The sequence below is a fragment of the Tyto alba genome, unplaced genomic scaffold (assembly GCF_018691265.1).
Source record: "Tyto alba isolate M040663 unplaced genomic scaffold, T.alba_DEE_v4.0 Super-Scaffold_4, whole genome shotgun sequence".
In the NCBI taxonomy this organism is placed as follows: domain Eukaryota; kingdom Metazoa; phylum Chordata; class Aves; order Strigiformes; family Tytonidae; genus Tyto; species Tyto alba.
Window position 1 is genome coordinate 761034 of NW_024881315.1, and position 27241 is coordinate 788274.

General features: G+C 50.7%; 1 protein-coding gene across 12 annotated transcripts in view; it reads left to right on the forward strand.

The window, feature by feature from the left end:
- The window catches only part of BRD4 (bromodomain containing 4), a 70751-nt gene that overhangs the window by 23260 nt on the left and 20250 nt on the right, over window positions 1–27241 (forward strand). For 6 of the 12 annotated variants that reach the window (XM_042802824.1, XM_042802832.1, XM_042802829.1 and 3 more), the window contains exons 3-10: window positions 6966–7065; window positions 9441–9557; window positions 11874–12192; window positions 14715–14852; window positions 16913–17048; window positions 22355–22638; window positions 23214–23573; window positions 25565–25693. In XM_042802824.1, coding sequence (XP_042658758.1) covers window positions 9538–9557; window positions 11874–12192; window positions 14715–14852; window positions 16913–17048; window positions 22355–22638; window positions 23214–23573; window positions 25565–25693 — 1386 coding nt within the window. In that variant the 5' untranslated portion in view covers window positions 6966–7065; window positions 9441–9537. The remainder of the gene's footprint in view (window positions 1–6965; window positions 7066–9440; window positions 9558–11873; window positions 12193–14714; window positions 14853–16912; window positions 17049–22354; window positions 22639–23213; window positions 23574–25564; window positions 25694–27241) is intronic. The other 6 variants (XM_042802825.1, XM_042802831.1, XM_042802827.1 and 3 more) reach the window with 2 other exon arrangements.

Below are 27241 nucleotides of genomic sequence, written 5' to 3' on the forward strand. Positions count from 1 at the left end.
TTCTCTCACTAATAATAATGGTAATCTCAGAGGTGTGTGTGGTTACAGACAGCCCAGACACGAGGATCGGCTTTCTGAAGTCTCGGGTGGGAAAGGCCATGTTAAATATCCAGCTGCGCTAGGAATGCCTTGACCTTGAGGATGTTTTGTTAGTTGACAGCAAGAAGTAAAACTGGGGACAAAAACCAACTTCATCTTTCCAGGAAAAGAGCAGTTCTTGCAAGTATTAGGCTGGAATAGAGAGTGGGCATCAAATCTTCTTCTGTTCTCAGGCTACAAGGGTGGGAATGGCCTCACATTTGGGTCTTACCCACAGGATGCTTAAATTTGGCGCTTGAGTTGAGATTAGTTGGAAACTGATAGTAGAATGGGTTAAAAAATGTCACGTTTCTGACTTACACTAGATAAACTTCAACTTTTCTGTGTGGTCACCTACGCCCAGGTTCCGCCGTCTTTTCCACCCGCCTTGAATGGGGGTTGGGGGATTGGTGACGATCCGCCAGCCTGGCGACGGGTGGGATGGAGTTTGGGGCAGTGCTGGCGGGTGCCGCTGCCTTGAAATCGGTAGCGGGGGGAGGTCACCGCGGACAGCCAGCAGGGGACTCGTGGCCCTCGCTCACGGGGCAGCTACGGTGAGACGCCGATGGGCCACTCCGTCTCCCCAGGCACGGGAGGTGTGCCGCCCGGGGAGGGCACGGTGCCGCGCTCGGCCGGTGTCGGGGGGTGGGGGTGCCCTCCCCACCTCGGGGTCTTGGGCTGTCGGACAGCGGCCCCGTCCCCCGGCCGTGCTGGGGATCTCCTCGTTGGTCCCGCTTTGGGGTTGTGGTGGGTTGGCTTTGGCTGGACTCGCCCAGTTTCTCCGCCTCTCTCTTTTTTCCCCCTTGCGCTCCTCGGCTCAAGTGTGGGGTCCCTCCCACTGGAGACACTCCTCCACGAACTTCCCCACCGTGGATCCTTCCCACAGGCTGCAGCTCTTCACGAATCGCTCCAACATGGGTCCCCCGTGGGGTCACGGCGTCGTTCAGCGCCCACCCCCTTGCTCTGCCGTGGGGTCCTCCGCGAGCTGCAGGGTGGACATCTGCTCCCCCGTGGGCCTCCACGGCTGAGGACGTGGTGCCAGGCTTGCAGGAGGCTGGGTCAGTGATGGACTGGGACGGTGTCGTAGGGTGGTGGTGGGACCTTAAATTCCCACCTCTAGGTCTTGGACAGAGGAACTGTCCCTGGGTGGTGCTGGGGACACCTCCGTTCCTCCCACTCTGTGGGCACAGTTCAGGGTTAAGGCAGTGGCTCTTCATCCCTTAAGTCTGGCTTAACATTTGATAGTGAGTAGTTCTGTTCTGGTATAAATCACCCTTTACAAATGTGTTTTGGTTTGGGGTTTTTTTTTTTTTTTTTGTTTCTGGGATCATTCATTTTTAGCAGAAATGAATCTTGCCCAGAGTTATCTTGGAAACTGCACGTGGGTGCAGAGAGGAGTTGTTTGAGTTGTGAACTAGAACATATAGCTGTGCTGAGTCAGGGGAGGAAAAGCTGATAAAATATTCACCGAGAGTTTTCTGTGGCTCCAAAACTGCCTTAAAACTGGGAGGCTGAACCAAACGCGAGCTACTTGAAGTTTCAGATAATTTCTGTGCCAGCTCATACACCCGTCATCCTTGAACGTCTGTGGGGAAAACGAGGTATAAAGCCCTAAATCTGCCTAAAACCACCTCTGGATGTCTCCTGCTGCTTAAAATGTCCAGCCTCACTTTCTAATCAGTAGTTTTGTAGTAATATTGTAAGATATTAATCAATAGAAGTTGATTACTCTGCTCTTTGAAATATGGCAAAATACTTACAGTGTGGATGGTTTTTGTGGCAGCGGCTTATTCGCTGTGAAGTTGTGCAAAACCGTGTGGGTCTGTGGCCTTTTAAGCTCTGAAAGCAGGTGGGAAACTGCTCAGATCCCACCTGAACGTTACCTTTTTTCCTTTGAGCCGTGGAAAAACGAGCCTAGAAATAGCCGCTTTCCACAAAAAGTAGGGGGGACAGTGGGATAAACTTCCATGTTCTTCTCGCTGTCCTAGCTGCAGGGATATCCTGAAAGGCAAAGGGAGGCTTTGTGGTGTAGGGCATCAGAAGAAATAAAACTCTCCTGGTGTGGCAGCCGGCTGTATTCAGGGCCCAGAGCGGACTGAAGCGATGGCAGCGTTGGGCATCTGGCTCCCGAACTCGCGCTGCGGGGCACAGAAACGGTGCCGGGGGAGCTGAAACGAGCCAGGAAACGCCGGGGTAACATTCACACGGGTTGGGAGGGAAGTTAAAAAAAAAAAAAAGCAGCGGTCCCGGGTAGCTGCGGAGGTCAGGCCGGCGGCTGCAAGGCTGCGGGGCGCCGGTAAGGGCGGCGCGGGGGCCCGCGCTCCCCCGCTGCCGAAAGCGCCGGGGGGAAACGGGAAAATCCCCTTTGGCGCTTCCCCGCTGACCGAGATCGCGGCACGGGGGCACGAGCGGGTTTTAGTTCGGAGCCGAGGTGCGGCCGGCCTGTGAGCAGAGCCCAGATAACCGTCCCCGGGGCTGCGAGGCCAGGACTTCACGGCCCTGTTTCTGCAGGAGACGGCTTCGTTTTACAGTGGAAATGGAAATGCAGGGAGCTCGGAGGTGGGAAGCGACGCTGTGGGGTAAGGGTTGCAAATTCTCTTTCTTCGGATGTAAATAAATTCACTTAGAGCAGAAGGAGAGTAATTCCTGCGCTGGCAATGGGGATAAATACAAATGGTGAAGCTTTGCAGTCGCACGACTGGTGCGAGGCAGTTTTTGTAAGTCTGGTGCAGACGCGGTCACGCTGTGGAGGAGCTCAGGCCTCTGCCCTTGGATTCCATGGGGTGAAATGTCCCGTTTCTCGCAGAAATCGCTGCTAGGCGGCGATAGCGTCAAGGTCTGAGGGACGCTGCGTCCTGTACGACTTGTGGAAGGGTTCATGGTAGGCGCCCAACCTTCAGATCTCGTGGTATTTAGAGATATTTTACTTCTAAAATATTCTGTGGCCTGTCTTGGAATTCTTGTGCTGCTTCATGAAACAATTTCAAGAAGAAACAGCTCTGAAATTGTGAGGGGAAGGAGAGCTGGAACAGTTTGGTCAGTAGAGCGAAGCGAAGGAGGGAGGAAAAATAAAAGAGTTCAAGGTAAAAGTAAAATTCACATATTTATGAATCGGTATTTAAACACCACCACCTATTTCTAGACCTCGATATGTATAGGGAGATACCACGGTGGGGTTTTTCTCTCTCCTTTTTATACACTGATGTTTGTGCTGCTTCAGGCATCGTTTTTTTGAAGGAATTGCACCTAAAAAACCCAGCCTCCCTAGCTGAGGGTGTCTGAGGGAGGGTAAAATACGTCTCTTCCTACGCCTGGTCTGTGATGGGGTTTGGATGGAGACACGGCTCTGTGGATTCCAGTAATCCACTGCGGCATCCGGCGTGTGTGACCGTCGCCGGAGCCGTTTCTGCAGTGCCGGGGCTCGTGTTGCAGGTACCCGGCAGGAGAAAAGGATCTTCACCCTTGCACCCAGGATTCTGGGGCCTGGGTGTCTTGGATAAATCGATTGGATTTCACTCGCTGGGGTGTAAGATGGAGGCAGAAGAGGTCTGGACCACTTGAAAATCCACAGTGCTGTGGAAACACTTTTTTTTTTTAAGAAAAGCTTACACGCCATGGTATAATCCTGATAGCTAACCCCTGAAATATTCAATGACTGTGGCATAAATCTGCAGCTTTGCGAACAGTTGATTTTTTTTTTTCTTTTTTTTTTTAGTATCCCACTGCATGCTCTGAAAGTCCCCAGCTCCATCCAGCATCTTGCAGGAAATGAATCTGTCTGCACTACACCACCCTGTGCCGTTATTTGCCCCCTCAAATAATTGCAGCAATGAGGCAGAGGGAGCAAACCGCTGCTAGGAAGTTAGTCTTGTGGAGTAAGGTCAAACTCTGCACCCTCCTCGTTTGGCTTTTCCACTCCCTTCTGAAATGCTATTAATGATGATGGATGGCAACAAGCTTTCTGCTCAGTCTCTAATTAATAAAAGGTATTTTGGATGGCGTGGGTCTTGTAGGTGCAGGTAATTTCTGCTGGCTGCCGCTTTGTGAGCCCTGCAGCCAATCTGAGCCTGGACTTGGAAAACGCCAAGAGAAAATAGTTTGAAACCTGGATTACAGGAACAGCCGCCACCTCGGTGCCCCTCCACCACGTCATCCCCCTTTCATGCTTAGAATGATGCTGCGAGGCTTTTCCAAAAATTGCTTGACGAGAGTTGTTAGTGGAGGCAAGAGGATCTCAACTATCTCTTTTTTATCTTGGGTTTTAATAAAAACGTAACCACCTTTTTCCCTGCCCCCCCCCCGCCCCCCCCCCCAGGAAGTGTGGGATTTATTTTTATTCTAACATCAGTCAGTGGCTTGGGGAAAAAAGCTTATTTCATATTTTCCTCCCTGGAAAGTTTCTTGGATCTTGTCTTATTCTGCAGCACCCTCATTTCTTTTCTTACCTTGATTTCCCATCTCTGGGGGTAAGGCTTTTCCTTTACAGCCATTCAAGGACTCTATTTCTTCCTTTATCTTATTAAAAATCAAGTGTTTTCCAGTCCACCACCTTATTTTCCAACTAATTAAACCCTACTGCTTGTGTGTAAATAAAACAATATCAAAAACCTTTCCTGGTTTGGGTCTTTCCAACTTTCCCTTCATTAAACCATCATCGTTGCCCACGTGGAAGTGCTGATTCTCAATTCTGCTCCCAGTTTCCGTGTGATAACGGGATAATTATCATCTCTTTAAAGCAAAATAGGGACTTGAGGGGAAGAACAGGCACGTGCCAGCCCTAATCCGTCTCTGGGAATGTTTGACGTGGTTTCGTTATAGTGCGTGCCCAGGTCTTTGTTGCTGTCAGCCTGGGATGGACGGACGGACGGACGGACAGCCAGCCCCTTTGCTTTGTCTGTCTCTCTCCGGGAGGTTTCCCAGAAAGAACAGGGGGTGCGCTGACCTCTCGCCGGATTGTCCCCCAGGCTTTTGGAGCAGCTTCGTGGCAGATCGCTGGTAGCGAGGCGAGGCCGCTCTTCCCGGGGTGCTGGTGGCTGCGACCCCATTTATCCTTGTGCCGCCGTCGAGTTTGGGCACGGGGAAAATTCATTTCATCCACCCTGCCTGAATGTGAGGTGGGAATCGGCCCCTCGCTTGGGTTTTCTGGCTCGGGATGCGGCTCCTGAAATTGAGGACGGTGGGAGCTGCGCGAAGAAGAGGGAAAGTCCTTGAGCTAGGGTTAAACGTGATTTTAAACTGATACCAAGCAGGTCTCGTGGAGCAAATTCTACTCTTCAATCCTTCCCCATATTCATTGTGCTATACGAAAATAACCCTTAATAACCCAGGAGCCGGAAGCAAACTGCTTCTTGGGAATTTACAGATGAAACTCTCAGTAGCAAGGTTGATTTGTTGGAACTGTTCCCGTTGGGAGCAGCACAGGTTGGGCTGGGCTCCGGGAAGGCTCTCGGTGGTGTTTTAACAACATCAGCTGAGCACCCACGTCTTAGGTTGGGATGAAGCTGCCACGTTTTCCCAGCAGCATTCACCAGAGGCATCAACTAAAGCAGGTTAAAAAATCATTAATTAAGTCATAAAAGTAAAAATTACAAGGTTCGGAAGCGTTCGATGCACCGCTAGCCATTAATGTCAGCGCTCCCCCTTCCCCTCTGTCCGTCTGAGGCAGGGGATGGTCGTTGCACATGTTGATCCCCGTCTCCTGGCTCAGCAGGGTCAGAATTAAAGGGAGTGCTGGCCACCACAAATTTGTTAGTTATTCTTTTCAGCCGCTGGATTTTCCGGCCTAGCTGCTTTTTCTAGGCTATTTGTCGATAACATATCCTGGGGTGGGATCCGCAGTGATGCAATTTAACCGTGAATTTCAGTTTTACGTTTCATAGCACTGCGCTTTTCCTGCGATACCACCCCTGTCTTGGATTGTAGGGCTTGGGTTTGCCCTTACAAACCAAACTGCAGCTCATCCCTCCTGCCCCCCACAGAAGAAACCAACAACTTGCTTTGGGCTTTCAAACGCGGCTTTTGCGTCCTGCGAAGGGTTGGAAAGTTGCTTTTAGGCTGTGCCGCTGCGGGCAGAGTGAATCGGCGCTTCAGGGCAAGTGCCACAGGGGATGACTGGGGAAAAAAATAGAGATTTACAGGAGGGAAACGTTCAGCCCAAAACCAGAGGACAGTGCAGATCCCATTTGGTTTGTACTTACTGATCCCTTCCAGTGTCTGACCCCCGGGGAGCAGACTGTTTCCCCTCGAAGCACAAATAAATGCAGATCGCTTCATTTTTAGGACTTTTGGGGGGCGTGCCACTCTCTGCTAAGTTTTTATCAGCCAATTTTGCTGCTTGTCTGCTGAATCGCGCTGATTTGGGAGTGCAGGTGTACACCTGGTTGGCACGGAGAGTGGAGCAGCGGTGATCCGGTCCGGTTAGCCGAGCAGAAATGGGTTTAGGATTAAATTCAGTCGATAATTCACGCTCACACCTGCTCCAGCTTCAACTTGCTCTGGTACAATGAGACCGTTCCGGCTTCATTTTGCCTCTTGCGCATCTTAAAAGTTGTGTGTCTTCTAAAAGCGGGATTTAAATATTTCTATTTTCTTGAAACTAAAGTCGCTGTGGATCTGTCCAGCGCTGCAAACGTTGCTGTAACCTGCGTCTGGCTGTCTGCTCAATAGAAATAGTTGGATTTAACGTCCTTAGTTAAATGCCACCGTCTCAAAATGAGCAATTCAGAATGAGGTAAAACACATTTTCCCCTTCAGCAGCTCACCTTCCAGTCACTGTCCTGGATAACCTCAAATTTTAAAAAAAACCTACAAAGTCACTTTTTTCCTTGATAATGCTTATTTCTGTTTGGGTGTTTTTTAAGGGTTTATTTCTTATTTTTTTTGTTTAGACTGAGGCAAGAGAGGAGGAGGAGCATTTAGAGTGGTTTCTTCTGAATGCAGCTGCTTTTGGTTTCAGATCTCGGGATCTTTCTCGGTCGCTCCTTTAAGGTGGGTGGCAGTCTCCTTCAGGTTTTCCCCCGTTAGATGCGTGCGTACTGGTCCAGTGAATCCGCGATGGAATTTCTTTTCCATCAGCTCTGCTCACGCAGCTCTGCCTCTTATTTCCGTCTCAAACATCTGCCTGCTTAAACCAGCCTGCAATCGGCCATCTGCCCAAACAAAAAGCAGCATTTTCTTGCATATGCCACCCTCCTCGTGTCGTTATCCTCTGCCTGGTGTGACCGGTCCCCACCTTGGGTGTCCTCTGGAGCTAACCTCCCTCTCCGGGCCCGTGGCCACGTTCCTGTTCAGCCCATCAATACAGTGAATTTTCTAGATTCCTCCATTTTTTCCCCCAAGGTTGCCTCTGCTCCCCCCCGTTCCCATCTCCCCCAGCTCAGTTCTGGGGTAGAAGGAGGAGAGATCTTTCTGCAGGTCGTGGTCTCCTCCTCCTGGCCTGGCAGTTCCCTCTGCCGGCTCCCATGCCGCATTACAGCCCTTTCCCTTCCCGCCTCTTCCCCAGGGAAAGAAAAAAAAAAAAAAAAAACAAAAACAAACCAGGATTTTTTTTTTTTTTTTTTATGATAAGCAGTGTTAAAATCATGTGGATCCGGCCGGGCGCAGCGAGCGCAGTCCCGGTGAATTTGAACCCCTCCGTGCTAGACACCATCCCAGCGCGGTCTGTCCTCCCACATCTCATTTATACCTTTGCCTAACGAAGCGCGTAAACGTTAATCACGGTAATTAAGTAAGCATTCTTCCTGATTTTTCTCACATTGCCGTGAATAACTGTGTTGTCTCCTGCCGAACGAGAAGGTAGGGTGTGGGGCACGTCGGTCGGCTCTCAGCGCTACGCTTAGCGAAGGTGTTCTGGTCACCAAAGCTTGAGATGGTGCTACCTGTGGGTTTTCTTAATCTACAGATTAATGATTGTCGTCCTCTTAATTATTTTATTAATCTATAGATGAAAGTGGTGCTACACTTGGGTTTTCTTGAGACTAAGAAATAAAGAAAACCCAAACATAGCAGTATCTGTAGCACAATTGATAATACAGATTAGATTTCTAGTCTAACAGATTTCTAATCTGTAATATAGATTAGATTAAGAAAACGCAAACGTAGCACCACCTTCATCTGTAGATAAACGCAAACGTAGCACAATCTATAACACATCTTAGATTTCTAACCTAATACAGATTAGACTTCTTATATATAATACAAATTTTAAAAACCCAAATGTAGCAATTTCTAGTTTAAGAAAGCCCTAACACAGCATCCGTAGCACAATCTATAGCATAGAATAGATTTATAATTATACTTTACAGTAAAATCTAGATTTACAGACTCCGTCCTGCAACTCTTCTTTCTGATTTTGCTGCTGATTTTTACCCGCGGAGGTGACACGCGTCTGTCAAACCCAATTTCTTCAAACTCCCTGACGTTTGTCTTCCGTGTGAGAGAAGTTTCTCCGTACCAATAACTGTGTGTTTTTCCCTGGGAGTATCCCGAGCGCGCCGCAGTGGGGATATCTGCATTTCGAGTGAGAAATGAGGCTGGGGATGAGTTGGGGTGAAACCGCGCTCGCCTTTAGCTGAAGCCAGGCTGTGGCGAACCCTTGGCCCATTGAGATGGGCCGAGCAGCTGTTAAAAAATGAATTTTTCTGTGTTTTTGTGGTATTTTGGCACACAGGTGGCGTGATAATGTAAGAGAGGAGCCATAATGTAACTGCCAGGGCAGGGGGGAGGGTCAAAGCGTCCTTTTATTGGGGGAGAGAGGAGAAGAATGGTGTAAATCGGTGTATTTCCAGTTAATCCCTTAAAAAAAAAGTCACTAGAGTTTGAAAACTCAAGATAGGACCTCTCCAAAGGAGCAAGGAGACAGTGAAGAAGATGCATGATAAATTAAATAAGTGATAAATAAGGTACACGAAAAGAGAAGGGTAAATCTGATAGAAACACTTCTTGCCTGGATGGGTGGTTAGAGCCTTCACTTGGAAGGGGAAGGGGAAGAAATTAAACTGATGACGAAGTATTTTCCCCTCTCTAAAAAAACCAAAGGATTCCGTGGCTTGCTCTTCCGGCTGGCTCTGGGTGTGCTGTTGTACTAAGAGGGAGCAGAGGGAAATCAGGGGGTTGCAGTCCTTGAAATGATGAATTTCAGGAAGGAGTTTGCCCTAAAGGTGGAAAAATGCCTGGGAAAAACTTAAATCGGTGCCGGTTCCTCGTTTTTCTATAGGTGTCTCGTGTTTGCAGGTGTCTGTAGAGTCCTTTGCTTCACTGGACTATTGATGTACGTTAAAAACTATAGAATTCTCTGGAGGTAGCCTTCATTTCTGATGCCTTGGGTTGATGCCTCAGATTAATTGCTTTGTTTGTTTCATCAGATACAGTATCTAAAGGCATTTGTGCCTGAAGCCACGGAAGATAGATGGACAAGCCAAGCAACTTCTGACTCTGCATCATTTTCTGGGGCAAAATTATATGGCAATGTATCCTACAAGGTAATGTAGCCCCTTGCAGTGAGTAAAGAGGATTCCTTTTGCTTGGCCACCACTTGATAAGACCAGTTTTCTCACTCGAGCCCTCCTTTCACATGGGACCTAGAGGAATCAGCACAGCCCCGAAGCAAAATTCCTTGAATTTTGCAAGAGAGGGAAATCCAAATTGCCTCCGATGTTGTGGTTTGAGTCAGATCTCCCCTGCAGAGAGCGAGCAGGCTGCCCTGCTAACGGGGAGGAAACGCAGGAGCGAAATTTAAGCTGGGAGCAGAGGGGTTTCAGAGGACAGCTGAGCTCTCTGGACATCGCCCTCCTGCATCCACAGCTCCAGTCTCCCCGGGGAGCGAAGGGAGTCTGCTGCAGCGATCCTGCCGCTCAAGCGATGCTTCAACTCACTTGAAAAGTCAAAACCCATCGTCCAGTAGACCAAACTCTGATGTTGCCCTGGTGTATTGGGCAGTTGGGGTTAGGTTTAGGCCAGTAAAAGCAACGGACCGCAGACTCTAAGCAGGGCTTTAAGATTAGCTGAGGTTTTGTGGAGACTGGGAAGCAGCTGAGGGACCTGACAGGCAAAATTGCACGGATGCTTCATCTCTCTGGCTCTTTGTCCCTTGCCACGGTACGTGCAGAGGCCACGTCTGCGCCCCCAGACCATGGCCAGAGACATGGGGCTGCCCTACAGCATCAGAATAAAAACCCAAGCACGTGGCCAGATGCTTCTCGCGAGCCTGTACGTACCTACATACCCCTACAGACCAGCTCAAGGCCGAGCACGTGTTCGGAGGTGTGCTCCGCTGGGGTTAGCGCCTTGGCACCCCGTAGGGTTTTTTCCACATCACACACGGTTGGCACTCCTAAACCAAATCGGTTTTGCCCCAGTTGAGAAAGCACTCTAGCCCCACGAGCGGAGGGTGGGGAACGTCTCTTCCTCACTTTCCCCTGGGTGTCACTCGAAACTGGTGAATAACAAGGCTCTTAGTTCATCTCACGCAATATATTCTCTAATTAACAGCCGCATGTCTTGAGCTTAACGTGTGCTGCATGTGCTCAGCGTTCAGTTAGACGAGGGACGTGTGTCACAGCGGGTGTGTTCACACGAGGAAGGTCCCACACGCCCGGGGGGGGGGGGGGTCACCCCGTGGTGGTGGGGAAGCCGCCGGTTCGCAGCGGCTGGTGCTGGCTGGGTGCTGACCCCTTCACGCAGCCGTAGCTCAAGGGTGACGGGCGGGCTGCATGTGGTCTTTGGAGAGCTCTGAAAGAGCTGGGGGGAGGTCCGTGGGCTCAGCAGAAATGCCTTTTTTCCCAAGTTTCTGGGCTTCAGGATGATACTTAAATTAGCTACCTAAAGATTATTTAAATTAGCCACCTAAATTATCTGCTTTAAGATTACCTAGGTGATCTACTTTAGGAATATCTACCTAGGTGATCTACTTTAAAAATATTTACCTAAAGATGGTCTACCTAGATTATCTACTAAAGATTGTCTACTTCATTTAACTGCATAAAGTTATTATCTTTAACTGCCTAAAGATTATCTACCTAGGCGATCTATCTATAGATTATCTGCCTGAATTATTTACTTTCAAATTATCTGCCTAAAGGTTATCTACCTAAATCACCTATTTAACTATCTAAAGTTATTATCTACCTAGATTATCTACCTAAAGTTACTATCGACTGAAAGCAGGTAGTGTGAATTAAATGTGGCTCTGTCCACTGTGTGGTTCAGCCGAAGCATCCCGCGGAAGCCCAACGTTCACCTAAAAGACAGACTTTGGCATTAAATTGGGGTGAGCTGACCCGTGGGGACTGCCGGGAAGCTGAAAGGAGATAAATGGGACCCCTGGAGCTCCTTTAGCTGGAGCTAAAGGTTGGCCAACACCGACTTGACTTGTCTTCTTGGTGTTGGCAAACGCAGCCCTGGAGCTGAAGCTGGTACCTGCTGGGAGCGAGCGGCCTTTGCTGGCTGGAGCCCCGTTTAGAGGCGGCGAAGGCTCTGTGGAGACCTTTGGGGTCCTCCTTGGCCAGCTTCGGCGAGAGCAGGGCTAACGCGCGCGCTCGCTGAGGAGCAGAGCGGCGACGCTGGCGCCTGGCGTGGAAGACTCTGCGGATTGCCTGGGACTATCCTTTCTTCCCCGGGGATGCGGAATGCTGACCTCATTTGTTGTGACAACCCAGCGCTGTCCCTAAGCGGGCAGGGCGCAAGGTCTAGTTGCCTGAGCTAGTCTGACGGAGGTCCGCCGGTTTATTTTTAAGCAGCGCCTTGTACCAGAAGCCTGGGATTGAAGTGACCTCGTCTCCCTTCTCCTTGTTCTGCAGGGTGTCCGGTGAGGAATGCAATGGGATCAATAGCATGTCGGCGGAGAGCGGCCCTGGAACGAGACTGAGAAATTTGCCGGTGATGGGGGATGGACTAGAAACCACCCAGATGTCTACGACGCAGTCACAGGCTCAACCCCAACAAGGCAGTGCTGTAGGCGTCAATCCCCCTCCACCGGAGACCTCCAACCCCAACAAACCCAAGCGCCAGACCAACCAGCTGCAGTATCTGCTCAAGGTGGTGCTGAAGACGCTATGGAAGCACCAGTTTGCGTGGCCTTTCCAGCAGCCCGTGGACGCCGTCAAGCTGAACCTCCCTGTAAGTAGAGATGGAGGAGTGAGACCGTTGGGGTCTGGCACCCTCTGAAATCACCGAACCTTTCTTTAACAGTTGGTCTCGGTGATCTAGCGGTTGGACTTGGTGATCTAGCGGTTGACTCGGAGATCTAACGGTTGACTTGATGATCTAATGGCTGGACTCAATGATCTAACGGTTGGACTTGATCATCTTAAGGGTCTGTTCCAACCTGAATGTTTCCATGATCTCTTAGAAAATACACAAGGAGGAATCTCCAGTGGCTCAGCTACTGCTTTGCCCCTTACCACCCTCCTCTTTCTACCAGGACACCAAGAATTAAATAGGAATAGTATATCAGAAGTTAGGGAGGGCAAGTCTGCATCCTGTGTCCCCCAGCCAAGCACCCAAAATTATTAAACACCCAACATTTGTAAGTGCCAAAAGCTAAACACCAGAAGTTAAGTGCCAAAAGTTAAACACCAAAAATTTGTAAGCGCCAAAAATAATTAAGCCCCAAAAATAAGTAAGCACCAAAAATTATTAAGCACTAAAGCTTATTAAGCATCAAAAATTATTAAGCATCAAAGATTGTTAAGCAGATCATCATCAACTTGGGCTCTGCCTTACGGCTCCCCAAAGCCCAGCCCACTTTTCTGTGCCTCGCTTAAACCCTTGCTTGATCTCCGCTGCTTTGTCAGCAGAGTCTTTTTTTTTTGGAGATGAAAACACTCGGAGCCTTTCGCGGAGCATCCGAGTACTCAGCTGACCACTGTGCCTCGTGCCTCGCGGCGCCGGCGGTGACACACAAGCCGTTTCATAAGGGACACTAATTCTAAATTAATTTGCAGTAAACGGAGGGGATCGAGTGCACCCTCGGTAGGTTTGCAGGTGACACCCAGTTTGGGTGGGAGGGTTGATCTGCTGGAGGGTTCCAGAGGGGGATCTGCACAGGCTGGAGCGATGGGCCGAGGCTCGAGGAGGCTGGGTGCCGGGGCCTGCACCTGGGCAGCTGCCCGGCGGAAAAGGCCCTGGGGGTGTCGGTCAGGAGCCGGCTGAGTACGAGCCAGCGGCGTGGCCAGAAGGGCCAACGGCATCCTGGCTGGTGCCAGCAGCAGGGTGGCCAGCAGGGCTAGGGAAGAGCTCGTCCCCTGTACTGGTGGGGCCGCACCTCAGTACTGGGGTCAGGTTTGGGCTCCTCGTGGCAAGAAAAACATCGAGGTGCTGGAGCGTGGCCAGAGAGCGACAAAACTGAAGGGTCTGCAGAACAAGGAGAAGGGACCAGAGATTTATGAGGAGCAGCTGAGGGAACTGGGGTGGTTTGCTTTGGAGAAAAGGAGGCTCGGGGGGGGCCTTATCCCCCTCCACAACTACCCAGAAGGAGGCTGAGGCGAGGCGGGGGTCGGGCTCTTCTCCCAGGTGATAGGATGAGATGAAACGGCCTCACGTTGCGCCAGGGGGTGTTCACACTGGATATTAGGAAAAATTGGCTCACCAAGAGGGTTGTCAAGCATTGAGATGGGCTGCCCGGGGAAGGGGTGGGGTCACCATGCAGACATGGTGCTTAGGGCCATGGGGTAGTGGTGGACTTGGCAGTGTTGGGTTAACGGTTGGACTCGATGATCTTCAGGATCTTTCCCAACGTCGGTGATTGTGTGACTCTGAATTGGCACAGAAGCCTTTTCCTGCTGCCCAAGGGCGGCGCTGCAAGGGTGGGAAAGGGGACGGTGCAGCCCTTCCCAGCGCTCCCTGCCTCGCCCTGGGCACTGTCGCCAGGAGGTGGAATAAACCCCAAAGCACTGGCAGAAAGCAGATTGTAACTTAGAGAGCGTTGATTACAGTAAACCCCAGCAGCATCTTTTCTGCTGTACGTCTGGTTCGGACCCTTCCAGCTCCCACCAGGAGAGGTTTGTTCCCTCCCTCCCCTGAGAGATATTTCCCCATAACACTCACTTCCCTTGTCTGTTGTACCTTTAAGATAGAATACCTCCAAACAGATAATTATTACCCAAATATTAGGTTATTTAATTTCTTCATGGCAGGAACAAGCTCCTTGTTGCACGTGGAGCACACCGGTTCTGTAGCAATGACACTTCCAGCCCTTTTTTTCCATAAACATTATGCCTAAAAATAGAAACACCTTCTTTTGTATTAATCCGTTTAAGGATGCGTTTAAGGGGCTGTAAGAAATCTGATTTCCCCACTTCTCGTGTCACTACTTTAAACGTGTGACCTCCTGCGAGGGGTCATTCGTTTCCCATAACATTTTTAGAAATTATTTGGCACCATGAGCAGCCAAAAACCCAGAATTGGAAAATTGTGGTGCTTCTGGGACTAAGTTACTCCTCCACCAAGGGTTTGTCCTTCTGTTTAATGTCAAAATCCTGGCTGAGAGGCTGGTGGGGACTAAGTCTGGCAGCTAAACACCTGCTGGGCTTGGAAGGTCTCACCCGGGTGGGTCCGGGGACGAGACAGACGAATCCTGGTCCTTCAGCTTGATGGGTGTTTTAGTTCCCACACTGACCTCTCCCTTTTTCCCTTTGCAGGATTATTATAAGATAATTAAAACTCCGATGGATATGGGAACAATAAAGAAACGCTTGGAGAATAACTACTACTGGAATGCTCAAGAATGTATCCAGGATTTTAACACGATGTTTACAAACTGCTACATCTACAATAAGGTACGCAAAGTTCCCGAATCTGCATTTTTCCAAGGGAAATCTTCCACATCCTCCAAGGAGCGGTGCAGAAATGCAAGCGTTGGCTTGTTCAAACCGTCCTTAAAAGGAGCCACTGCTGAGGTCAGCTTCTTTGGGAAAACAAACGGGATTGAACCGGCGGGAGCTGCAGCACGTCTGCCTTCTGCCGAGAAGCGGGACGCAGACAGGGCTGGCTTAGCAGCCTTCCCTCCTAGCAGAATTATTAGCAGATATCTTCAGTCTAGACATTGTTTCTTATTTTTTTTCTTAAAAGGAAATCTTAATGATTTTTTTAGGGTCTGACTTGAGCAGAGCCTCAGATGTTAGCAAATACTTGAGAAGTCCGTGCTTTGTACGTTCTCTGGCTTTGTTTAGAAACCAACTTTAAAACTGAAGCTGGTTTAAAACTGAAATCTGGTAGGGAAAAAAAAACCAGGGATATAGAGAGCTTGTCATGCCTGACCTTGACCTCGTAGAAGATTCCCCTCCAGACAGCAAGAAACATCCCAGGAACCATTTTGTAAACAGTTGCGCAACCTCCTGGCTTGCGGGAAAGAATATCTGGAGGGGTGAGGAGCATCCCAGGGCATTTCCACAAACGGTGGGGGGGGGGCAGTGGCCTGTGCTGGCCAAGCCCGGGGGGGTCAGAGAAGGTTCTCAGAGGTGGACTGGGCACGAGGTGCTCGCTCGGTATCTTCCTGAGGAGTTGCTCACGGCTCTTTTCTCCGTCCCTGTTGCTTCCCCCTCGCATGCTTTGACCTTTTGCCTTCTCCGCTCAGAAAGATTGCGCAAGACCTTTCTCGTTTGTCCCAGTAGTCGTTAGAAGTTTTGGTCCTTCAAAACCAGCTCCTTGGCCATGGCCCTGTCTGGTTTGAGCCAGCATGATGCAACTTGGACAAGGGTAGGCCCTTAATGACTTCAAATTACTCGTGTGTTCCTTAAAGTCTCCGGCCATGCTCTCCCACCGCGGCGTCTCTCCTGTGCCGGCTTTTTCCCCGATCTTCGCCTGGTCTGCTCCAGGCTGGAAGGCAGCAGAGCATCTAAAGAAACAGCTCTGTGGACCTCACGGAGCCTGCAGGCCATCGGCCGGGCAGGTCTGTGCGTGCCATCCGCTGAGCAAGAGTGGTTTTAGCCGGCCCTGTGCCGACGGCAGAGCCGGAGCTACCTTCTCCTGGCGTCACCGTGTCGTGACAGCAATGGCCGTCGGGTTTTCGGCTTTACGTCAGTCCAGCCTCCTCTTCTGTTGCTTCCTGCCCTTCGCTCTCTGTCAGATTTTATGCCTATCCACAAAACAACTCAAACCTTCATATTGCTTGTCCCTTCTCGCCTGCAGTGCTGCAGGGCGCCCCTGGGCAGAAGATCTCACCCTCTCTAGACGTTCTCCTTTCTTTTTGCCTTGACCTTTGCAGATACAAAGATCCAGATCTCCTCTGGATCCGTAAGGACCGCTCAGTGCCATCCTCTCCTTCCACACCAATTTAGCAACAAGTAGAGGATCCCATCAGTCAGCTTCCTCCTTAAAAACCTCCTTTTTCAGGCAAGAAATTTCCTTGCAAGGTCATGCCGAGCTCTTCTTACCCCCTCCCCTGATGCTCTACAGAGACACCTCTTCCACGAGACCCACCAAGTCAGGGGCATCTCACGTGGTGGAAACGACCGGCTGGCATTAATCCAGCTCTTTCTTTTTCCACTTTTTCCCTCTTTTCTTTCCTCCCTTCATTGGGAAATAGCCTTTGCCGCATGCAGGTAACACCTCGCGTGGGTTTATTCTCTGATACATCGCCTCGGTGACGTCACTGCCCATCATCTGGTTCTACCGATAAAGTACAAGGGCTTTAGGGCGAGGATTTGTCCTAAAATGAGACAGACCCCATGTGTCTTTCCGCTGCACCGTAATGGAAATAGCAGCACTAAGGAAGGTGAAAATGCAAAGTCTTCTCTTTGGAAATGTTTTCAGAGAGAAACTTTCAATACATATTTATATAAATGCATATATCTCCATACATGCCTTGCCTAATTTGTTGTGTCTGCTTTTCCTCCAGCCAGGGGATGACATAGTCTTAATGGCAGAAGCTCTAGAAAAGCTTTTCCTGCAGAAGATCTCCGAAATGACCCAGGAGGAAACGGAAATCGTTATAGCCCAGACGAAGGGAAGAGGACGCGCGAGGAAGGAAGCAGGTACGATGCTGGTTCGTACAACGTCCGTGCTTAAACCACGCTCAGCTTCACGCAGTGTCTTGACCTTTGGAAATCGGGGTGTTAGTTTAACTGAGGTGTTCATTAAAGGCAGCCGTCCTTCCAGGGGGTCGCCGTGGCCGGCGGTGTGTTCCCGGTGCTCCCCTTTGCTGCGTAGCCAGTCCCAGGTTGGGCGGGCGGGGAGGCGGGTGCCTCGAGCTCTTGCCTGTCTGCGGGGAGAGGCCGGGCTGTGTGGTGGCTGCAGAGTCCTTCATCCGCGGCTTCTGGGCGCTGCCTGGGGGAGGAGGCGTGCTGGGGACAGACTGCAGTGCGTACAGCGCGGCGAAGGCACGTGTAGTGCTAACGCTGGTGAAACTGCACATTCCCGGCTTTTCCGTGAGGGTAAAAAGCTGGGAGCGTTGGTAAAAGTGTTTCATTTCTGCTGTTGGGCAGCCGAGATGGTGAAATAGCCCCTCGCAGTACCTCAGGGGTAAAGTCCAGCTGTTTGAGTTCTGTTGTATCGGACCCCTTCGAGCTTCCCAGCCGCTCCCCACGGCCTCCGGGGTGGAGCCTCTGTCCCCAAAAAGCTGCGAGGAACCGGTCGCAACGTGCCGGCTGCGGCCCGGCGGAGGAATCCTGGTGCAGAGAGCGTCTGGAAACAGTGCCAAGCGTCACAACCCACCCCTGTCCTCTGGAGAACTTCCTCGGGTTAAAATTCCCACACCTCGTGTATAAATTTTGTGATGGTTGGGGGTAGAGAACGATGTGTGATGAGCTTACGGCCCTTCGAAGGGACACGCCACCCCAGGCGAGGTGGAACTCCGCTCCCCACACTTTGTGCAGACCTGACCTGGGCTCGGCCAGAAGCCCAGACCCCCCTTTTTTTTTTGTTGCAGACTGACTGATTAATTTACCTTGTCTTGCTCTTTTTTGGGGCTGAAATATTAACCTGCACAATTTAGGCTCTGCATGAAGTTGCACCGCAGCAGTTTGAACCCCATTTAAGGTTCTAAATTGGTAAAATGACATTCTGTACTTGTGTCTGTTGGTCCCTTAAGACTTCAGGTTAATGTGAAGGCTTTTTTTTTATTTTATTTTTCTTCCAGATTATTAATTTACAGGATCCAAAAGTACCATTTTTCTCATTTAATCCGATCCTCTCTCTACTACGTGTTACAGAAGCACAGTTCAACCACCGATTCATTTATTTACAGTCCGTCTTGTAGAAAAACATCTAATATAGTGTGAATAAAAAAAAATATCTGCTGGCATCTAGAGGAGGAGCACGCTAACCAGCTGCCAGGTTAGGGATTTTCCTGAAATGCCTCTGGTCTGAACTCTGCAGCACCATCTCCTCTTTAAATAACTTTGTTACATTGAAGGCTCCCCTGGTTTTGAATCTGTGTTCTCCATACTAATCAGATTTTTTTGCTGCAAGCAATTTTTTCCAGTCTTTTAGTTCTCCTTTACAGCTCTTCCATGAACCTTCTCCAGTATTCCACATCAATAACTGTGGACACCGTAACTGCACGTAGATGTGACTGCTGCTAGGGGTAAACCAGCCCTTTGATCCCCCTGTTTATACCTCGAGGTTTTCATTAGCTCATCTTTGGGGGATATCAACTGTTGACCAGGCTCGACGTCGCGTGCCAACGCTGTCAGATCATTCACCGAAGGGTTGAGAACATCCCGGCCGTGAAGTGATCTCGGTGGCTCCTCATCCAGATCCCCTGCTTAATTTTAAACCTCTTTCCTCTTTGTTCTTGTATCATTCCCGTTCTTTTAACCCAAATGCTGTGCGATACTGAGGAAAATGTCACATGCAGGAGCATCCCTGAGCTTGTGTCACCAAAAAAAAAAGTACTTTGACCATATTTCCTGCGTGTGAGCTGGCGTGAGCATCCCGCAAGCCTTGAATCCTCACGTCTCATCTTGTCTCAGCCTCGGACTGGCGGTGCTGGGATCCCAGCGGGTTATTTTCCAAGGTTTACTGGAAAACCAGCAAACGTCCAGGGAGCTTGAGAGTCAACTCTCAGAGGGTTTGAGAACCAGTTGTCAGGGTGATAGAGAAGAAAGGGGACTTTGGTAGTTACTGTTGAACGTCCTCGGTGGCTGTTGGAAGAGAAAACCTTTGTGTAGTGCCCTCACCCGGACAGCAAGTGCAAATTCAGAGCAGCAGTATTTACTAAATCCACTGAGTCTTCCCCAATTTACTACTGACAGTTGTCCTCTTTCTACGAAGAGGGGCTTCATACCATTTCCAGAGCACCTTTTTGTCTAAAACACCAAGGAACAAAAAAAGGGTCGTAAAGCCAAACATCTCAAACATCATAAAGCCAAACATCTCAGACTACTTTCGCTATTTTGGCTTTATTTTCTTTCCCCTTCCCGTGGCAGTTTTTCACTGTCCACATCTCTCTCTCCATTGCAGGACTCTGCTTCTGTCCATGCGTGTTTTTCTTGCACAGCTCTAGTTTGCCTTCTCTCCATGTCATTGAGTCCTTTTGCCTTCCTGAAATCCAGGTTTTGAAGCACCAACAAACCCAATTTATGGGTTTTTCTACACATGACCAAGCTGTGATTACTTGTAGCTGAGATTTTTTTTTTTTTTAGACACTTTCCCCGCTACTCCACTACTGTGTGCAGGGAGAAGCTCTCCTTGGTTAGAAAATTATTGGCCATCACCTTTCTCAGCATCTCTTTGAAGGAGAAGCGATGGAGTCACCCACAGAGATCTTTTTACCTACACAGCGTAGCAGGGCGTTTACAAACTAGAGTTTTCTTCCCTCTCTGCAACCCTGTAGCACACACAGGGTCTTCACCTGTAGGACTGACCAGCTCTCCGAAGGGAGCCCTGGGTTCAGCTGGAAACTGTATCACACGAGTAGCCTGGGGCATCCCACACCCCCTGCCTCTGTGTCGTGATTTACTACACAGAGTAATATAATAATAATTATATGTAGTAATCTAATAACTGTGTGCTACCTGGAAATCTATTCAGGGACCTGTAAGATCATTTTCCTCTAGTCTGCCACCCCTCCTGTTAAATCATACTGTGCACTAAATTCAACGTAGAATAACCAATTTGGGGTTAAATTATTAAAAACCAGGTGTGATGCTGGCTGGAAAAGCTTCGCTGCAAAACCCCCCCCAGTTCCTAATAGAAATCTCACGAGTCCGCGTAAGGCAGGAGGTGGAATGCGTTGGCTTTGCCTGAGCAATGCAGAGCTGCTGCACGGTTCCAGCAGGACCCATGGGATCCCAGCAACAGGACCACAGGATCCCAGAATGACCCACGAGATCCCAGCAGGATTGTGGGGTTCCATCAGGACCCACGTGATCCCAGCAGGGCCCACGAGATCCCCACAAAACCAAGGGATCCCAGGAGGACCCTCAAGCTCCCAACAAGACCATGGGATCCCGGAAGGACCCACTAGATCCCAGCGGGACCACGGGATCCTGGAAGGACCCACTAGATCCTGGCGGGACCGTGGGATCCCACCAGGACCATGTGATCCTGGAAGGACCCACTAGATCCCAGCAGGGCTGTGGGATCCCACCAGGACCACGGGATCCCAGAAGGACCCACTGGATCCCAGCAGGACCATGGGATCCTGGGAGGACCCACTAGATCCTGGCAGGACCATGGGATCCCGGTGGGACCACGAGATCCCAGCAGGACCCATGAGATCCCAGCAGGACCATGGGATCCCACCAGGACCACTGGATCCCAGAAGGACCCACTAGATCCCAGCAGGACCGTGGGATCCTGGAAGGACCCACTAGATCCTGGCAGGACCATGGGATCCCAATGGGACCACAAGATCCCTGAAGGACCCACTAGATCCCAGCAGGACCGTGGGATCCCAGTGGGACCACAGGATCCCACAAGGACCTACAAGATCCCAGCAGGACCCCTGGGATGCCTTTGGCCACGCGTCCCCACCCTGCCTGGCGACATCAGCACTCGGCCGTCGTTGTGCCGGCGGGACGGGGCGAAAACGCCGGGTTTTCCTCTCTGAACGCGTTGCTGTTTGGTCGCCAGGGGCAGTCGGGTCGCTCGCGGCCGCAGCTGAGCGCCCGTTAGCGCACAGCGTGTCTCTAGCGGGATTGCAATCACTGCAGCTCCCGGGGACCGACTGGAAGCAGATGTGGCTGCATTTCATTTCTAATTACTTATTTTGGGGGAGCGATTCCTGGAGGAGGTGTGGGAGAGCCGGCGGGGCAGGGCACGAGGCTCGGTGAAGGAGCGGCTGGTCCCCCGTCTCTGCAGGCTGGGACTGAGCACAGCTCTGATCGAGCGGTGGGATTTCTCTCTGCCGGGGGTGCACGTAAAGGAGAGCCCCCATGTTTGGAGAAACACCGAGCTCTCTTCTTGCTGAAGACGTAAATCTGATTATTGCTAACGAGCTGCGGTTGACTCCTGCCGGCAGGTGCTCCTGGAATACCTGCTGATCCCGAACCTTCTCCAGACCCGAGGCTGACCGCGCTTTCCCGATGACCTCCATTGGAAGGTCTGCTGGAAGCACGGTGGTGTGGCCCAGCATCACCCACGCTTCGCAGCGTTGCCCTTTGGAGGGTGTTCCAGCACTCGGGGAAGTTGGGAAGCTTGGTCAGAGCTTTGCCCAGCACAGCAGCAGCAGCTCCAGCTCCAGGTGACGTCCCCGGGGACACTGGCAGATCCAAGGACAGAACTGACATTGCCCAACTCACGTCCCAGCCTCTACAGTTGCTCCATGTTTGAAATCACCTGACAAGGACCTCGCTCTCCAGCCGTCAGGAGAGATTTTTCCCCCGGACAGTAGCAGCTGCGATGACTTAAATCACCAAGAATTAAGAAACTCTTCTTGATAACGGAGCACAAAGTTGCTCCTGAAGGAAGAGCCGCCCAGTTTTGGCTCCAGAATGCTGACAGTCAGTGACCTTTGTCTAGGAGAAAAAAAGGGTAGTCAGGAAAAGAAGTGCTCAACTCCTTGCCCTGGCTGCAAGAATCTTTTGGGAAGGGGAAGGGAAGAGAGGAGGATGCGTTTGGTGTGATCTTGGTCTTTTTCTGGAGGGGTTTTGGCACAGTTGGGTCCTGAGCACCTTCACCATTTCACCCAGCGAGCCCTGAAAATAATTCTCATGAAGGAAAATGTGGCGAGTGTTTGTCCCTGCCTGGTTGCGCAAGAACAGGAACTGCAAGATACTAATTATCTAATGAGGGATGTTCTTTAAATGGTGTTATTGTGAAACATTAATTGGTTTTCCCGTTAAAGCAACTTAAGTTTGAGGGGAGAAGCAACCCTTTCTTTCTTTTCTCTTGGCAGTGACATCCAAGCCAGGATCATCCACGGTACCGAACGCAACCCAGGCGTCGTCCCCGGCGCAGACACAGGCGCCGCAGCAGAACCTCCAGTCGGTGCAGACGACTCATTCCTTTCCTTCCGTCACCCCCGACCTCATCGTCCAGACCCCGGTGATGACGATGGTGCCTCCTCAACCTCCTGCGCCGCCTCCGTCTGCTCCCCAGGCCCCCGCGCCGCCCGCCCCAGCTCCCCAGCCCATCCAGCCTCACCCTCCCGTTATCCCAACGCCCGCCCAGCCCGTGAAGGTGAGCGATCCCTTCGTTTGCTTAACGTGAGGGCTTAAATTACCCTCACAGCGTGGAAGCGCTGCCGGTGGTCAAGTGGTGGCCCTTTGCGTTGCTGCTGGAGTCTCGTTTTACGGCGAGTGGCCGTGGTTTGGTCAAAAAATTAATGTTTTGAGAACGCTTCTTTCTCTCCGCTGAGTAGAAAAGGAGCCTGTGGTGACCCTCTCTGAGATGGGTTTAAGTTAGACTCGATGAATTCTACCCAGGTTTGCGTGGAAACCCCGTTCATCCTCCTAAAACCTTCCTCCGGTGAGCTTTGTATGACTCAGGAAGAAAATCTTGACTTGCCCAAGTGACTCGTGCCCTGGACCTTTGCTGGTGCCAGAGATAATCCATATGTTTTTCTGTAGAACTCAGTACAGGTCCGCGATATCTGAATATTTCTGGAAGGGCTTCCAGTGTCCTTCGTGTAGCATTGCTGTGAGGCTTGAGTCCCTAGCGGTGGCGAATCCCGGTCAACGCTACAAGAAACGCAGCTCGATTGAAGCCAAAAGTATGATGCCGAAAGTAATATTGCTTTATTTGCTCGGTTATAGACGAAAAAAGGGGTGAAGAGGAAAGCAGACACCACGACACCAACAACCATCGACCCAATCCATGAATCGTCATCGCTGCCCACCGAACCCAAGTCCACCAAGCTGGGTCCACGCCGGGAAAGCAGCCGCCCGGTGAAGCCTCCAAAGAAGGACGTTCCCGACTCTCAACAACACGTGGTAGAAAAGAGTAGCAAAATATCCGAGCAGTTAAAATACTGCAGCGGGATCATCAAAGAAATGTTCGCCAAGAAACACGCTGCCTACGCCTGGCCCTTCTACAAACCTGTGGATGTGGAAGCACTGGGACTGCACGATTATTGCGATATCATTAAACATCCCATGGATCTGAGCACAATCAAAGTAAGCTCAGCTTTATAGGAGGGGGAGGTCGGGGGCTGAGCAGAAAAAAGATGGTTTTCTCCCCGCGCGTGCGCATCAGGTGTCTTCAGATGTCTGCCAGATTGATTTTGGCTGGAGGTTTCTGGTACATTCGGTCTCTCTTGTTCTCTCGCTGTTATCGTGACATTTGGGGAAAACAAACAAGCTGGCATCCTTCCAGAAGGGCTCTGGGGAAATGCTCACACGGGGTTTTTTATAGAAAATTTCCATTACTGTATAAATCTACCCTTTTATTTTAGCCCAGAAGGTGGCCCCAGAGAGCATAGATCACAGGCATTAAGGGGATCGGATTTAAAAGGGAAAAAAAAGAAAAATTATTTTTAAAATAAAGGCACATCTTTCTGAAGTTGTCTGTCTAAATCAGTCTTCTGTTAAGCACAGGTAGTTCCCTCTATTTTAAAAATGCTTGATTTTAAAGAGTGACTGCAAATTCATCTGCATTTCCCCTTGAAACATTAATTCGTTATTGGAGTTGTTTAATTTTAAAAAGCAACTGCAAAGGCATGCATATTTCCCCTCAAAAAGTAAATTTGTGATTTAGAAGTCTGACTTCTTAGCTAGGAAACCTTAATTCCTTATTTAGAAGCCTTTAACTTTTTAGTTACCCCGTGTTAATTCATGATTTCACAGTCCAACTTTAGCTGTGAAACCTTAATTCGTTATTTAGGAGTCTTTAACTCTTTAGTTCTCAAACCTTGACTCGTTACTCAGAAGCTGTAACTCGTTAGCTATGGGATGCACTCACATGCGAGCAGTCCAGGCTCAGCTCTAACTCCCGCTTCGCCCAGGTTGGGCCTGCGCTTTAAAACCAGCGGGGAGGGAGTTTGCCCTTCCCGCAGCCCACTCCTTGCCAAGGTGACACCCGGGCTGAAGCCAGCCAGGATCGTGGCTCTTCCTCCGTCACGGCGTTCTGGACATGCGGGGTCTCGGTGGGCCAAACCTTGGGGCCGCCACATTAAATTCTTGGCTTTGGCTTTCTCCTCCGGAGCGGCCAGCGATGAGCGTTAGGTCTTGCACGTCCGTTGCTGCGCGTCCGTCTCGCTGCCCAGCTGTCTGGCAGGGCTGCGTGCCTGAGGTCACCCTTGGCAGATGTTGCCCAGACAGCTGCCGAGCGTTCTCCCTCTTCCAGTTGTCCAACTCAAGCCCGTTTTCCCAGGGAGGGAGAAGGAGGCGTGAAGCTTCTCTTGGCTCAGCTGGCGTTGCCACAGCTGGAAGCGGCGTTTGGAGGGGTGAGGGACCATCTCAAGGCTGTCCCCACCTGGATCAGTCCTCCCAGCTCCACGCAGGCTTGGCGCAGGAGCACGTAGCCGTAGAGCAGGTCTGTGCCCTCCTACGGCGGAGGTCCGAGCTCGAGAGACACCAGCTGGGCTCCTGGAGGAAGGGTGGATGGTTGGAAGCAAGTGAGGTGGTTGAATCCTGTCCCCTGCCATCGCTGGGTGGGGGACCATCCTGGTGTCCTCAGTCCCTCCAGCCAGCTGCACCATTAAGGCAGTTCTTGAGACCTTCCCTCTTGGGGAATGATCTGAGCCAAGTTCACCCCATTCTTCTGCTAACGCACGATCTTGAGCTCACGCGGAGGTTTAGCCCCTCGTGGTTGAGGGCAGGTAGAGCCGAGGTTCGTCCTCCTGGCCTCCAACACCACTCTCACCACCGGGCTCCAAACCCAAACCACCTAGCTGCTGTCAGCCACGCAGGCAGCAGGAAGGTGCCTTGGAGAGCACGTGGTCCTTTGGCCATCACTGAGGATGCCCCTAGTCAGCTCTTCTTGTTTATAAACCATCCATGATCCTTTGGCCAAAAGTAAGTCGTTGCAGTGTAGGGAGAAAGCAGCTGCACGAGATCCGTGGGCACCGCGGAGCTTTATTCACTCGATCGATGGATTTGTTGTATTTGCGCTTCTAATAGCAGCGAGTTTTGTTGTTGTTTTTCTTCTCCTCTCCTCTCCCTTCTAGTCTAAACTGGAGAACCGGGAGTACCGAGATGCTCAGGAGTTCGCGGCGGACGTGCGATTGATGTTCTCCAACTGCTACAAGTACAACCCCGCGGATCACGAGGTGGTGGCCATGGCACGGAAGCTGCAGGTGAGGACGCGCGGGGTTGCAGCCCGCTTTGGGTTTTGAGGAACACCGGCGTCTCTCTGCCATTCATTCTTCCAGCGTAAGGGCCACGTCGTCTTGAGAGAGCGTTAGAAAAAAGTCAGCGTGGTGGATAATGGTTAAAAAAGAAAAATGATGCTTTCTGCTGTGGAAGTGGCGCAAGGCGTGGACTGACTCAGCCCAATTTGCTTCTTTAAAGTCATTTAATAGCGTCTTTTTTGTGTCCTCTTAGCTTTTTGATGAGTCGGAAGGAAAAGCACATCTCCAAAATGTCACTTTTCTCTCCAGAACACCGAGAAAGAAAATAAGTGGCAGCACCTGCTTGGCTGTGCTTTTTTAATTCCCTCTGCGGTGAAGTGTTCTGCTCTCGGCCTGTTCCCAGAGAGTTTGTAACTAACGAATTGGCTGCTGAAGAAGCCGCACGTCTGGGGCGAAGTGCTTAGCTCAATGTGTGCACTCTGCCACTCCAAAAAATCGTCTGGATTCCCGTGTTCTCAGCCGGGCGGCCCGGCCGGAGCAGGGAGGAGCGCGTTGCTCCGAGCGGCGCTGGGCGAGACCGGGCGCCTTCGGGTGCTGGCGCAGCTCGCAGCTGCCGCGGACAAGCTGCAGGGGCCAAAGAGCCCCCACATTTGATTTCTTGACCTAAGCTCTTCAGCACCTACCGTTAAAAGCACTCCGAGGTTCCCCGTATCCATGATTTCAGGCAGTTCGTTCCCTTAAATGCTGATTTCTCCTTTTTTTTTTTTTTTTTTTTCTCATCTCGGGAGGATTGCGGGCGCAGTTGTCATTTTTCTAAAGAAATAAGGTTTCCTGCTGAGTCCCTCCTTAGTACTTTCACCATGTCACATTTGCTACCAACCGAGCAGCCGGGAGCTGCTGTGAAATCCCCAAAACCCACGTGGAGCTACTGGAAAGGCACCTCAGCTGCGGCGGTGGGACGTGAGACGTATGCGAGGACACGGGACCCAGATCCACGAAGGAAGAGGAATGAGCGTGGTTTGCTTTAGTCTCCAGAAAACAGGTTGAGAAGGGACCTGAGTTACACCAGAAGGCACCGAAAAAGCAATTAGGTTGGAGGAAAAGCTGCTAAACTGGGGGGAAAGTTGTTAAATTGGGGAAAAAAACGGCGAGGTTGCAGGATGTTTGACTGGAGAAAGAACCAAAAGAAAGGAGAAACTGGACGTTAATACAAGTGCTGGGGTTTGCTACCTGGAAACCCCGCGTAAAATCCTGCGTGAGGCAGCTTCTCCCCCCGCTGACGTCGGAGGAACGTGTCGGCTCGTGGGAAGGCTGCCAGCTGTTCCGCTTCGATCCAGGGGCGACGCTGTGACAGAAGATCAAGCAAACAAAACGGTGGCAAACCCGAGGTGTGTCCTCGGTTTTTAGGCACTCGTACGTTTTTGTGGTGCCTTTACGAAAATGCAGCTCGGGTTTGGGCTGGTTTAGTTTGAGACCAGAGTTTATGCTGAGAAAATGTGTGTTTCAGCTTGCTCTTAGCAGGAATTTATGAGAGTTCATCATCTTACTAATGTT